At 38.5% G+C, this 15706-nt stretch overlaps 1 protein-coding gene across 7 annotated transcripts in view; it reads right to left on the bottom strand.

Annotated features, from left to right (window-relative positions):
* COG2 (component of oligomeric golgi complex 2) overlaps nucleotides 1-15706 on the bottom strand; it is a 62472-nt gene that overhangs the window by 12655 nt on the left and 34111 nt on the right. For all 7 annotated transcript variants that reach the window (XM_005226562.5, XM_024986636.2, XM_005226561.5 and 4 more), the window contains 7 exon segments: nucleotides 14767-14847; nucleotides 12883-12986; nucleotides 11260-11368; nucleotides 10048-10227; nucleotides 8285-8409; nucleotides 5281-5407; nucleotides 1428-1567 (listed from right to left, as the gene is read on the bottom strand). In XM_005226562.5, the coding sequence (XP_005226619.1) occupies nucleotides 1428-1567; nucleotides 5281-5407; nucleotides 8285-8409; nucleotides 10048-10227; nucleotides 11260-11368; nucleotides 12883-12986; nucleotides 14767-14847 (866 nt within the window).

A 15706-nucleotide genomic window follows, 5' to 3' on the forward strand; every position in this document is an offset into this window, starting at 1 on the left:
TACCAGCTTTGAGAGAACCTGTGATGAGAGGAGAATGGGCTGAGGCCAGGCTGTGCTACCCTGCAGGGCCCACGACTCCAGAAGGCAGAATGACGTGACAGGGCAAGATCACCACGTTGGGGGTATGGGGCCTGGGGAAACAACTAGATAAGAGGCATGTGGAGGCAGTAAACAGGAGTACAGGCTGTGATGGTTATTAGATATCTAAAGCAATCTAACCCAAAACGTAGACTACAGGACACACGGAAAGTTTAAATATCATTTCTCTACTGCACTCTTACACTATAGAATGATGCTTCACCATTCTAAATTTTTCTCACAAACCAAAAGGGCTTCTTGCCCTGGCTACATCTTGATCAGCACATAACGATTACTTCCCATGCAGTCCATGAGTATCTCAGACAAACAAATCCTTAATTTCTTACCTACATGATAATATAACCTTGAAAAATTAAGTATAAAGCTCAGTATTGTATGTAAAAGAGCACCATACTAACAGTCTGACAGCTTTGATTTCATCATCAAAAGATGATTATATAGATTCTCAATCATGGCAAGTAATTACAAGTCAAGGTATTTAATATTTTTCCCTCTCTGTAATTATTCCTCAGAACTCCAGGGAAGGACTGCATTATAATTAATGAAAGCATCCAGCAATTTAAACAAAAAGCTTCCAAGTCTTTAAAAACCATTCTAACTAATGGAGGAACTTATTGTGATCTCATTCAAGAGAATCTGCAAAAATGGCTATATTATCATCTATTTTTCTAGGGGAACATACATTGTTAAGAATTTATCCTAAATTGCCCCAAATTGTCTACAGGACCACTTACTGACACTGGTGATATCATTATGCTATCCGGAAGGAAAGTGTCACCATTTTCCAGAATACTCACCAAGATTATAAAGGAAGCCAAAATAATAACTACAATTCTTATAAATTGTAACTACAATTCTTATAAATTGATGGTTGGAATCAGCTACAAACAATATTCAAGAAAGAATACTTTTCCTGATTCCCTCTGAGGATAAAAATGTTACAGATGTGCAAAACTACAGATGAAGGATAGGTCTGCTATTTGAAGCAAGTGATGAACGAGGAAAATGGAGAGGAAGAGCTGCTGGGCGACCCTCTTCGTGGCGAATGGAGACATAGCACCTGGGAATGGAGCTGGACCTGGTCTCGCTCCCTTGGAGTCTAGCGTTCTCAGCGTGCTAATGACAGAAGAGTAGAGCTTAATCCTTTTGTCGTATAAGCCAGAACTTGGGCAATCATGATACTTCCTGCGCCTTTCTGCTTTAAGTTGTTTCCCGAGGAATAATATGATGATCTCCAGGAAGGGGCTGTGAGACGGAGTTCAGTCCATCTGAACTGGTGTTCACATTCTATTTCAGAAGGGTGGAGGTGATGGGAATAAATTACTGACCTTATTTGAAAATAAACAGGCAAGTTCCACTTATTATTGAAGCTGTGATAGGCAGGATGTGCTCTTAATCTTTTTACACTGGCCTGTGATCCACATTGCCGTTCAAATGTTCTTACAAAATCCATACTTATGGTATATTTCTAAAATAAGAACAAACAGGTGGAATTTTCATTTTAAGTAAACTAACCAGAATCGGGATTATATACTGAAAAATGGAAATCAGGATAAAGATCAACACACAGAATCATAGGTTTAAAGATCTCATTAGGACCTTGCAGGATCTTCCTTTGAAGATCCGCACACTGAGTAATGCCCAAAGTGGTTCTATGACTTGTTCAAGGTCTTGGGTGGCGAGCCCATCAAGACGCCCAGGTATTCCAAGGCCAGTGGTCTTCAAGTCACAGTGCTCGCTCATCTCCCAGGGCCCCCAACTGCCCAGGAGCCACAAGAGACCACGGATTAGGTGGTATATTTTCAAGGCCTTTCGAGAAGAAGTAGAAACTTTAAAAAAAGGAAAGAGAGGGGGGAAAAAAGGAAAGAAATTACTCAAACCATGTGAGTAATTACATCATTTTTATAGATGGGACAGCATGAAGACTGACAAGGGGAATCCAGCAACACCACTAAGAGCAGCAGGTAACACTTACTTAACATGTATCATCTGGACACAGTGCTTACAATTGTATTGTTTAATTTAACCCAGAAAACTACACCACTAGGTTAACTGCTTTTATTATCATCTCCTATAGAGATAACACTTCCTCTTCTGCTCAGGCTCAGAAGGAATTTACTCAGAAACAAAGCAAGGAAATAGAGGAACCAGAAGCCCAGTCAGTCAGCAGTGCAAAACTGTAGCCACAATGTCCTTTGGCAAGGGCTCTAAATCCCCAGGCTCTAGGGAGAACACTGCAGGATTTCCCATGTACTTCTCACTTAAGAGAAGCTCTATTCTGGGTCACCAAACCAATCACCTAAATATGATATCTGTGATTACATGGGAACTGTAGTACAGTAAACACTACTATAGTGTTAAATTCCTTTCAGCTGGTTTTGAGCTGCTGCTGCTGCTAAGTTGCGTCAGCCGTGTCCGACTCTGTGCGACCCCATAGACGGCAGCCCACCAGGCTCCCCCGTCCCTGGGATTCTCCAGGCAAGAACACTGGAGTGGGTTGCCACTTCCTTCCCCAGTGCATGAAAGTGAAAAGTGAAAGTGAAGTCGCTCAGTCGTGTCTGACTCTTAGCTACACTTACTGAATTCCCTAAGTGTGGTCTAGATGTGAGGAGCTGAGACAAAGAAAAATATAACTCATCCCCTTTGGGAAAAACTACACCCTTGCATATAATGGATATTAAAGGAATGCAAAAATACTTCTCTCTTCTCAAAAGCATGTCCCATTAACACTGAAAACTGAAAGCATTTCTTGCAAGAAATGTAACCACGAACATTAAGTATTGGTTTAGAATTCTAAAGTCAACATTTCATCAGAAAGCTTCACTTCTGAGCTGAAAAATCTCAAGCCTAACATGATCAATATGATTCTCTAAAGAGGGATGTAAAGGGTCTAAATTGCTAATGCTTAAGACCATTACTTCATTCTGCTTATGGTATCTATTTTTAAAAGCTCTACTTTATTTATTTATAAAGGTCTATTTTATAAAGTCACAAAACTCAGTGTCACACAACTTGTTGAAAATCATATTACTTAATTATATGGTTCAACACACTGTAACAAGGGCCAAGAGAACAGATAAGTGGTATTTCTGGGATAATAAAGTTCCAAATTTGGTTTCTTACCTGTTGTGAAGTTATTAGGCCCAGGCTCACCACACTCAACTTCTGCCTCTCTACACTTGAAAAATTAGTAAGCAAAGCAACCAAGCACAATTAGAAAAAGAGGCAAATAGAGCTTCTAGAAATGAAAATAATGATAAATTTGAAACAGGTGAAAAGGAATTTTAGACACAACCGAAGAAGGGATTCTTGAACTAGAAGAAAAGTCTCAAGAAATTACCCAGAATGTAGCACAAAGAGATGAAAAATAAAAAAGTAAATTCAGGAAACATGAAAGATAAAGTGAGGATAATTAATCAAGAGTTCTAAAAGCAAATGATAAAGGAATGAGACAGAAGCACAATTGAGTTAATGAATAAAAATGATATAGAAACGATTTAAAAAACCACCAATCCTCAGATTCAGAAAACCCAACAAATCTTAAATTCAGCAAATAAAAAGAAGTCCACACTAGATATATCATAATGAAACAGCACACCAGTCACTGGGGAAATTTTAACAGGAGCCAGGGGAAAAAGCCATCGTAACTCCCAAGAAACAACAGCAACTACTCCTTTCAAGTGACAAAGTTCAAAGTGCAGAGAATTCTACTTCCAGCAAAACTACCTTTCAAACATAAAAGGTATAACGTTATTTTCAAACAAATATTAACTGAGGGTTTATCATAAAAAAGTGAAATTTATTATCAACAGAAATTCGTAACAGATGAATTTCAGGAGGAAGGAAAATGATCCAAGAGAAAAGGTGTAACATCCAAGAAGGAACAATAAGCAAAGGAAATGATAAACATGTGGAATAATTTTGAGAGGAGGATGATGGCCACGTTAAAGCAATAAAAATAATGCCCAACTTGGGGGCATAAAAATATTAAAACAGAAATAAGACCCTGATATATACTATGGAAGGGCATGGTTGGCATCTAAGATCCTGTGCTGTTTGGGAGGCTGAAGAACACCAGTAACTTTAAATTCTGTTAAGTAACCACTAAGGTTACTTAATACACAAATAAATAGAGGGCAGAACTTCCAAATTAGTAGAGGGGTAAAAGAGAATAAATGAGAAAAATAAATTTCCCAAAGTGCAAAATACAAAGAAGGTGGAAAAGAAAAAAAAAAAGAAGAGGAAAGGAAAAGAAGGAAGAAAAATGGGACAAACAGGAAGAAATAAAAAAACCGCAAATATATCAATCACTACGATCATTGTAAATTTATAAATTACCTAATTATAAGACAAAGATTGTCATACTGAATAAAAGAATAAAAAAACAAAAATCAAAATCCAGAGCAGGAAGAGGAGAGGCACCAAGAGGCTGAGCAACAGGGAACTGAGCAGGAGAGCGCGGCAGACTCAGGCCACTTGGCCTAGAGTCTTCATTCTTCTCCAGGACACTGCATAACATCTTTAAAAGCGGAAAGTTAACATATGGGTTTACTTTTGATCTATCAACCACGAAGTCCTTTAAATAAAAAACATGATTTTTTTTTTAAAAAAGAAATATGAAGGCCTCCTAATCTTTCAGATTACAGAGGAAATTTTTATACTACGTTAATAATTATAATATTAATTATATAAATCTCTACAGTTGTTTTTGATGAAAATCAAGTTTGTAGAACTCTGCTATATCACTTTGAAGGAAAACAAGAAGTAGTAATTGGATATAATATATACTGACCCTAATATATACTACAATCCAATTACTACTTCTTGTTTTCCTTCGAAGTGATATAGCAGAGTTCTACAAACTTGATTTTTCATCGAAAACAACTGTAGAGATTTGTTTTCAATGGTCCTTAAGATCTTTTTTAAAATTTAGATAAAAAACATCCATATCTAGTCATAATTGCTTCTCGACTGAATTCTACCTTACATTCTAAAAAATATTCTTAGTCCCCCAAATATCAGAGACTATGACTTGAATAAAACAATGTGTGTATTTTTAAGGTAAATGCTGGCTCCGCAACTCAGATTGTGATTTTCAATAAACCACAGAACCAAGACTGTGCGAAAAAGACATGATTATCTTAACACCGTCAAGAGTCCAGACAACAGAGGGGAAGGTACCTGGTGAAATGCATCAGGATCCCCAGGATTAAACAGCGACGGTAATTTTTCTTCTAATCCTCGTACTATTTCTGGCCAGACAGAATTCACCAAAAAATCATAGCCGGGAACAGTATTGCCCTTTTCACTGTAAGATAAGAGAAAAATTTCAGTCAAATACAGCAGAAACATATACTTACAAAAAGCAAAATTCCATTGTGGTGTTTTATTAAAATAAAAGTTCCTCAGCCTAAAATTTACTTCAATCTTTTAAAAACAACTATATTTGTCAATTATTTTGCTTTTAGGCCCAAACTTCTATCTCACTCCTGATCTCATTCTCACCTAGAACCTGATACATCCCCTGTGTCCTGACTCCTACAATTATCACAGAGCAGACAGCTGGGGTCAAGGATAAAGGAAAACTGTGCAGACTTGCCCTGGCGCAGTCTTCTCCCCTAAAATGGGCTGCCATGTTTATACACTACCCTGAAAAAGCAGCAATCTAATACCACAAGAAAAGCAATTTTTGCATTCAACCTGAACACCACTCAATGCTAAAACACTGTAAATCACACTGATTTACCAGTTACTAACAGCTTTGTGACTCAGCTATCTCTGATTATCTTCAGGTCTAATGTTGTATGACTATTTCATGTAAAATCTGGATTACAAATCTTAATACAAAAACACTGATAACATTCATGGTTTTCATATGCACGTGCTTTATTTTGCATTGTCAGCAAAAAGGCCAAATTCTGAGTTTCTAATTCACACACTTAGGTGAGAGAGAACACTGAGATAAAATCACGCTCTCAGGAGCCACAGCACCCGAGTTCAAATCTCGGGTCATTTAACTTCTCTGAGTTTTGGTTTCCTCATCTTTAAAATCATAGGGCCATTATATGGAGTGAGATTTGTGAAGCATTTAGGGTGGTGTACGGTTGGTAAAGCATTCAGCACTGACTAGCATATGGTAGTTAGCAGTGTTATGCTAACTTATGCTATTAGCAGTGTTAAATGCATAGCACATAAATAAAAGGTGGGCTCCGTAGGCTTCTCTGAACTTAAAGATCTGTGAGTACCTTTAGGCAGCATCATCTTACTGACCTACCCACTCTGCTCATTGCTAACATGCTCTATATTAAGGTGATTTTCTTTATATTCAACGAGGGAAAGGAGATGCCTATGTCCCACATACCCAATTCTATGTATCATATCATATACTTTTAATCACAATAAGAACTAGCTCTAATAAGGCATAGGAAGAGAGAACAAAATTGAAGATTTTATAATACAAATGCACTAATATGAGCAACAATGAATTCCAAGATCACCTCATTTCCAAACTAAATATACAATTAAAGCCTCAAAAAGGAAATTTAAATATGCAAGATCAACAATTAGAAAAGCTAATTTACGTTCTCTGGAAAATAACTCCTGAACATCATTGGTGTTGCCGGGTATACAGAGCACCCAAAGGCAGATGCTGAGCAAGGGAGGGTCCAGGGCAACAAGATGATGGGGAGTGAAGCAAAGGCAGATGACCTACCAAGGTACAGTCTAGACACTCAAATTTCTGAGCTTTCTACATGAGTTCTGCCACACTGAAAACTGTGGAAAAGAACAAACATGTGAGGCATGAAACTTGACATTTCAGGACCAAGACTAGGCTTGTGAAATCTAATGATAGGTTGTTTCATTACTGTGGCCTCTTTAATTTCACATGATGACTTCTATTAAATTCTTACCCCCAATCCAACTAAATCTTCATGATTATTAAAAAGTGGCAAAACAAGCCTTCATCTGAAATCATCTAGTGGAAACAGAGAGGGTACTTCACAGTCAATCAGCACATTTATTCCCCAGGTTTCTCCTTTCAAAGAAAAAAATCTTAAGACTAAAAATAATTTTTACTCCATGAAGAAAGGGACTTTATTTGCCTTTCTAATGCTTCAAACTGACTGAGTGTTTCATTTCACAAACACTGGATAGTTGCTGTCTTAAGACACTGTGCCAAGGGTGGGGAGTATGGGTTGTGCAGGATGGGAGCAAGCTGTTAAGATGGAAATTGGTCCTCAACAGAAGTGAAAGCAGCTTGCAATCGCCTGAAGAGAGCAGGATTAAAGCTAGACTTCAGGACGAAAGGTGGTCTCTTGAAGGAAGTGGCATCTGAGTTGGGGCTTCACACAGAATGACAGATCAACAAAAAGAAAGGGAAAGGCAGAGGACTCTGAGGAAAAACACAGGCCTGCCAAATGTGTGCTGGGGACCAGCGGAGCAAGGGAAGCCCACAGAGTGCCGCACGCAAGGGCCACTGAGGCCAGAGCGCAAAGGGCCTCGTCTGCTGCATCAGGAGCCTGGGCTTTCCCCGCTAAGCAACAAGAAGTCACTAGGACTTAGGAAGAAGGCAGTGCCTAAAGATCAGAACTGTGGGTAAGTGTGACAGCTGAAGGGCAGAGGGAAAGGCTGAGAAGGGAGAGGGTGGAGGTAGGGAGAGGAGGTGGGCAGATCCCGTTATTCTGGATAAAACTATGACAAACGCCTGGATCAGGCCAGTGGTGATGGTGAAAGGCAGTCAGGTATTTATGAAACAAAGCTAAAAGTGTGGAAATCAGGCAAGAGGAGGGAATACTAAAGATGACTTTAACCACAATTAATATAAAACTTGTTGAATTAAACTGAATTGATATTTATAAACAGATTACAACATTAGAATAATGTAAGGAAACCAACTTTTATTTCACATGTAATTAGGAAAAAGTATAGAAAAGGGGAAAGTATGGGTTGTGAATTGAGAACAATGTTCCCTTCACCTCCGCCCTACTCATTACAGTTTCCTTCTAAGATGATGACCTTCTGGGGCGATGACCCACGCCCACCTCACAGTGCTATGCTAATAGTTCACCAGGGGAGTGCACAGGGTCCCGACCCACAAATCACCAGGGGAGTGCACAGGACCCCGACCCCAGCGAGGCAGCAGCGATCAGCAGGCACAAGTTCTAAGCACAGCTGCTTAAACTACCTTGAGATGGCTCCTCCTGTGACCTCTCGAAGAAGGCGGCAGTGATGGGGAACGAACTCCAAGAGTTTATCATACATGAGCTGGAGATCACTCAGATGACTATCAACAATCTGCTCTAGGATCACCTATTAAATGAACAGCATTTTTTAAAAAGCATCTAAAAGAGAGATATGAATTACACATTACAGGAATAATAGAGAAAACCTCAAAAGTATGCTTCCTCATGCCCCCTCCTCCCCAGCTAACATGTTTTCTAACAGTAACAGCTATACTCAGAACTCGTTTCAGGATTTGGAAGCACAGCTCTGACCCAGGGGAGACACAGGCTGGGTGAGAGACTGGCCTGAAGCTGGAAAGCCAAGCACATTTGCCTCCTCCCCTCCCGAGATTGAAAACAAAATAAAACGACAATTTCCCATGACAACAGCCCCTCCCTGAACTGACCTCGGCCTTTTCTTCTACTATAATTTAGATCAGGAGAAGGTGTGAGACAGAGAAAGATGGAAATATATATTTTATTTTACTTTATTATTTTATCTTTTGTGTTAAGGTTGAGAGTCAAGAGGTTAATGACAAGATAAGCATATGAATTAAAAAAATTAAAATGTGGCCTTGGTTTATTTAATATGCCACTGAAACATCAAATGTTTCTCTAATTTAGCACATTAGGTTCAGTTCAATGAAAAACAAAGGCATAAGTTATTAACGATTTTCACTTACTGATAAAGAAATAAAGTAGGTAATTTGTCTTGTTCATTCTTATCAAGTTAGATATGAAATATAACAGGATAGGAAGAGAGGAAACTGACAGATCATTTATTTTTAGTAACAAAAGCTGAAAGGACTACTGAAGTTAATCCTTACATTTCATTTTTATCAATGAGATTCAATTTCCTCCATTTATAAATGGGAGACTTTCACCCCAAAGTCATGGTGAACAGGGCTGTGGGCCTACTGCACAGAAGGAGCACCCACACGGACAGCGGACTGAAGGGAGTCTGCCGACACCGAGGATGCGCCTGTGACTTTTATCAGTTTGAACCAGATGAAGCTGCCGTTTTTGTGAGTCAGAAAATGTTGAGTATTGGCAACTTCATATGGTACAGTCTATATTCTGGCTGCTCAAAGGCAGAATATGCTTACTTTCCAAAGTTTAACTGTATCCTTGTAGATGAAGGACACCGGACTTAGGGTATATGCTGCTCATTTGCCTATGAAAGTCCTACATCAGTGACTATTTCCTCCCTCCCGCCTTCCTGGCTAAAAGACTCCTCAGTATTCGAGACTTAGAGCACATCTCTGTGAAGACAGCCTTCGGCAGACTCCCACGCTCAGGGTCTCAGCAGGCCCCTTACCAGGAGCCGCAGCGCTGGTGTCTGCTTACGTGTTCCCTTTTACCCACTAGGCCGGGAGGTAAAGATTCATTTTAAGAATTTAGTGGCAAACAATGTACATAGCATAAAACTGACCTAAAAACGTTTTGATACATTCTTTCTCCCTAGGCAAGACCCTCCTCCCACTAAATTAACATGATCCCTGGGCTACAGCATCAGAAAAAACACGTGAGAAGGTGCCTGACTCCTGCATGCTGGTTGTAACCACCAGGGACCAACCTTTTCTTACAACTGATGGTACTACAGTAACTGAGAATCTTTACAGAAAGGCCTCGAAACTACCCCTTACACCCAGTAAAGCATCCAAAGACAGAGCAGATGCTCTATGAACATCTGCTGAATGAAGGCCTTAGTCGTCAGTACACAAACCTCGTCTACGTATGGTTTCACGAGGACTTGACCAACTAACGCCTCTGCATCCCGGGTCTTGTCAATTGTGGCGTAAGTGCGTAAGCAGTGCCGAATAATATCAACACTGGAAGTCTGAAGACCTTCTAATAGGAGGCCTTCCAGTGACTGCTGTAACATGGCTGTAATACCAGCTATACGCTGCAAGACAGACAGGTTAAAAAGCTCCAGTTGTAATAATTTCTAAAGATCCAAACACACACATAATACATTTCTTATTCCAACAGAAGATACGTAAAATTAAATATTAACATTTTCTGGAGAGTAACAATGAATCTCTCCTCCTCCTCACATCTCTTTGTAAGTTAATCTTTGCTGTATCAAAGGAGGATCTAAATAGCACTTCAGAATGAGGTTCTTTTAAGTTACAGAGTACATCTGACAAATATCATGATTCTAAAGTCCAGTCAAGAGTTTTAGATAAATTAATTCTGACTAAATCATATAGTGTGTCAAGTTACATGAAATTTACAATTAATTTTACCCTTATAATTCAGAGAATATGCCTGTGTCTTTACACAAAATCTATAATGTGCAACACTTAGGAGGCAGAAGCCTAAAAAACAAAAACTGAAAGAGAAAATTCAAAGCTAGTTTCAAAACCCTGCAGATCAGCAACTGTCAGAACAACACAGGCACACCCTGGCAGTCCTGCAGGCGTGGCTCTAGGCCATCACAATGAACTGACTGCTATCACAATAAAGCCAGTTACGGGGGCTTCTGGGATTCTCAGCAGATATTAAGGGGGTGTTTATACTGTACTACATACAGGATACTGACTTTGCCAAAGCATTATGTGTAAAAAAAAAAAAACAAGATACAGACCTTAAATACTTTAATTAAAAACTGCTTTATTGCTAAAAAACGTAATCATCGTGTGAACCTTCACTAGGCTACAATCATTCTGCTGGTGGAGGTTTGAAATACTGTGAAAACTACCAGAATGAGATACAGAGATAACAGCGCTTGAAGTGAGCAAGTGCTGTTAAAAGGGAACTAGCATGGTGACAGCAGAGCTGCAATAAACCATCCATTTTCTTAAAAAAAGTGCAATACCTGTGAAACACCATAAATCTAAGGGCAATAAAACAAGGTCTGCCTGTACCAGGTAAACTCAAAATTATTTAGCAAATTCCTAAATACTAAAGCGTGAAAATCTCAAACAACACTTACTGGTCTTACTTTGTCCAAAAGAGGCAAGCCTTTGCTTTGAACAGCATGAAACTGTAACTGATTAAATTCTGTGGCAATTCTCTCCAAAATCTGTCCAGTCAAAAGCGGGCTAGTGGAGACAGTTAAAAAGAGTTAATTCCTAAAGGTTTTTAATTCCCAAGAATATATCACATGATCAGCAATCCTGATGCTTTCACTGTGCTTTGCCATAGCCCCCTTGCTATAAGGTAGAAGCTGTAGCATCCTTTGTGCCACGAGCTTCTACAGCATGTTCTAGGACAGCGGAAAACTATAATAGTTAAGCATAAGCCCCTGACACTGCCAGGCCGACCACAGGGCCCAGCCGAGAAGCAAGAGCGGCCAGGCCAGTGTGGGTGTTTGCATCTCCTCCCCAGGCTCTCCCGCTCAGGGCCTTCTTCATTTTTAACTTCCCTTCCCCCTCTAGCTCTACCCTGTTATTTATATTACACTGCCCTGGTTGTCTCTCCTCTACAACTCAAAGTTGCTGATCTGAATTTTTAAAAAGTCCTCAAAGGTGATTCTGAGCAAGAAACAGCATACTATCTACTACATTAAACATGGAATATCACAAAGGAACAGTATTACAGAAAAAGTCATTGTGATGCATTTCTATCAAAGGAAGAGTAGGAATGGACAAAACTGGAAAGAAAACAGGAAGGCAGGTACAGTGGATGTCGAGTGAGGATAAGCTGGCAGGAGCTGCCAAGGCAGCTGAGGGCAAGAGACTTGGAATAGTTGGAGACAAACAGCTCCCCTGGATGGGTCAGAAGGGATGACCCATCAAATGGGGTCACAAACAGTCGAACATGACTGACCAACTGAACTGAACTGAGGGCCTACTACTACATGCCAGGTGTGGGCTGACGGTATCTCAGTGTTGACAACCCTGCCAGAGGAGTTCCCATTAGCCTTCCACTGTCAATGACCCCAGGAGTAGAGTTCCATGGCTCAGGCTGCCCCGTGGAATATACAGCACACATCTGTCCACGGCACCACGGTGCTTCCCATGGTGCTGGTATGAGCTGCTCATTTTCTGAGTCACTCACCTACCTGGCTGATTTAAAATTCAGACTAGAAAGATAAGACAGTTGCAGTATGTAACAAAGAAAATGGTCATCCTTTTCTAATTTCACAAGCTTTTTTCTTCTTGTTGACAAATGTTAACTAAACGTGCCTATCCTGTTTCTTAATGATGTAATCCTAGGGTAAGACACTTAAGTGGCAATACTCTGGGCATTACTCTGGTCTAAATGACTTTAGGAAAGAGGAAAGCTATTCATATCTTGAAGATCAACAAAATTTTGCCAGTGCTTCTATAAAGCAATTCCAAAGATAAAATTCTTGCAATAAAAGCACACTCCTCTGATTCCCTGTGAAGTGATGTATTGGAACTGTGGCCCATAACCATAAAGGCTTTATAAGGATGTATTATAAACTTTGCCATCTCACACCCTCCACTTTCCACAAGCTACACTCAAAAACACTGAACCATAGACTTGGCTTTTCTCCTTTTTCAGAAATGAATTTTAACTACAAAAAAAAAAAAATTAGGCTAGATGTGAAGTATTAATTTATGTAATATTTAGTAAAGAAAATACTTACCTGCTTGCTTCTAGTGCAGATGTTTCTTTAGAATGTTGAGAATTTAAGATTTTTTCAATTTTCTCAACTGATCGAATAACCTGTATAAGCCGCAACACACATATCTATAAAATAATAATTAAGGGAAAAAAAGTTATCACGATATTTAATCTTAATTATCTTATTTCCCCATTCTAAATACAGGGAAATACAAAGCAAAAAGTCAACTTAGGCTATGTAGGGCATTCTATATTTTGAATACTTCTACATAAAACTGAATTCCCAAGGATGCAAATCTTAATTTTAGGTATCAAGAAGCACATTTTCAATATTCTACTATAAGTTTATAGTTAAAAAAAGAAGAAAACTAGACTTCTTGTTTTCTCATTTCCCACACTTTTATTCCTTTCTTTTCCTATCTTAAATGAACCTCTCTATGGGTACTACATTTATTTTCTTATGACCCTTTTTCATGTTATAACTGTAGCTTCTGATCACCTTTATCCTATTTACATGTATATGACACAATTATATGCTTAAGCATCAATTCATTAACAACATTATTACACAACATTATCAAAGAAGTTGAGCATTATAAAAAAATCCCATCCTTAAAAGAACAGAAAGATATAAAGTCACTCATTAAACAAACAGTTACCAGAACCTACTGTACAGCACAGGGAATTCTATTCAATGCTCTGTGGTGACCTAAATGGGAAAGAAATCTGAAAATGAGGGGATATATGTGTATGTATAACTGATTCACTTTGCTGTACAGCAGAAACTAAAACATTATAAAGCAACTATACTCCAATAAAAATTGATGAAAAAAAAGACAAAATAAAATATGTAAATAGTTACTGAGCACCTATTGGACACCAGACACTGTTCCAGACGGGGAGGACACGAGGGGATGGAACAGGCGGGGTCCCTGCTCTCACAGAGCTGACAACCTTTCTAGAAAGGCACTACATGCTTGAAATCTCTGGACAAAAGCTGATAATTGTCTCAAATTCTAACCCTATTATATCCAATATTAATGGATATAATATATACTATATATTATTATTATATATATATAACGGACATATAATAATATAATGTATTATTATATCCATTAAAGTCAGAAAATAAAATCAAAACATAAGACTGCTAAAAATTAAAAGTAGTGCATGCAGAGGTACAGTTAAGAAGCGGAAGCAAAAGAAGTAAACGTGGCAGAATGAGAGAGCAACACACCAGTCTCTCAACCTGCAGCACAACATTCCAAGAGCTGGCCTTACAGGCCTACTTGCTCCCTAATCACTAAAATTTGAATATCTTCTTTACAAGGGTGCTGAGAAATTAGTTTTATGCCTGTTAAACTGTAAAATGCTTCACTGATACCATTATTACGGTTTCTTATTCTGGAAAAATTGAGGAATGCTAATTTTGTGTCCATTTGGGTACCTCTAAAATTCTGCTTTATTTCAAATAGTTAACATGACATTATAAGCACAGAAACAGTTTTGGGAGAAAAAAGAAAAAAGGTTCATATGGTGAGTTGAGAAGACATGAGGCTTTCAGCTGGCGTGTAGCATAAGAAATCTGTATTTAAAACTTTTAATGCTATCATTAATGAAGCACGAGAAGAATATGCAACATTGTCTTTTTCTTCAGTTAGTTACCACACCGTTCTTATTAATAGAACTTTAATCAGCCAAGGAATGAGAAGACCTGGGCCCCAGCTCTGGCTGAACCCCTCAGGAGCCTGGCTGAACGCTGATCCCTAAAGAGAAAGGAAGATCCCACACTCCTCTCTGCAAAGGCACCAAGAGGAGGCCATCACACTGCATCCATGAAAGTGCCGTTAGCTCCCAGGTGCCACCATAAGCCCATGTTTAACAGTCTGACACTCAAGGATACCTTTTTTTTCCTAATGTCCTCTTGTTTAGACAGTCGTTCATCTACTGCCCGAATTCCTTCACTGACAGATGACCGAAGACTCTTTAAAAGAATAAAGAAAACGTATTACACAAATTGTTTTGTGGTATTACGAAACTTATACATTAAATTCCATGTAACTTAATTATCTTGGGGCCAGTATTATGTAGATATTGACAAAAATACATAATATCAAATACAACTGGTGCTGAGGGTACTCATGATTTGAGGGCAAAATGACATATAAAGCCATGATCACAGAGGACTAATGGCCAAAAGAATAACAATATTGGGTTGGCAAAAAAGTTAGTTTACTTTTTACCATAAGATGGTTCTAGTAGTGCTTGGCTGTCTTTAATTTCATTAGAAATAATTTTGTAAGACTGTATTGTGACAGCTGTCATATCAGTGTGCATTAAAAAAAAAAAAAGACTACTGAATTTTTGTGTAGTCATTTTAATATTAAAGGAAGAAAAAAAATCAACATTTTCTGTGTATTATGTTTTATTATTTCAAGAAAGGTAAAAATACAACTGAAATGCAAAGTAAGATTTGTGCAATGTATGGAGAAGGTGCTCTGACTGACTGAAGTGTCAAAATGCCTTGCAAAGTTCTGTGCTGTAGACTTCTAACTGGATAGATTTCGCCATGGTTGAAATGAGCAGTTGAAGTTGACAGCAATCAAATTGAGACCTTAAGTGAGAACAATCAATATTATACCATGCAGGAGATGGCCAACATACTCAAAATATTCAAATCAACTGTTGAACACCATTTGTACCAAGTTGGTTATGTGAATCGTTTTGATATTTGGGTTCCACATAACTGAAGCGAAAAAAGAACCTTCTTGACCATATTTCCACAGGTAATTCTCTACTTAAACATAACAAAAATGTTTAATTTTTAAAACAAATTGTGACAG

Source organism: Bos taurus, chromosome 28 (genome assembly GCF_002263795.3).
Source record: "Bos taurus isolate L1 Dominette 01449 registration number 42190680 breed Hereford chromosome 28, ARS-UCD2.0, whole genome shotgun sequence".
In the NCBI taxonomy this organism is placed as follows: Eukaryota; Metazoa; Chordata; class Mammalia; order Artiodactyla; family Bovidae; genus Bos; species Bos taurus.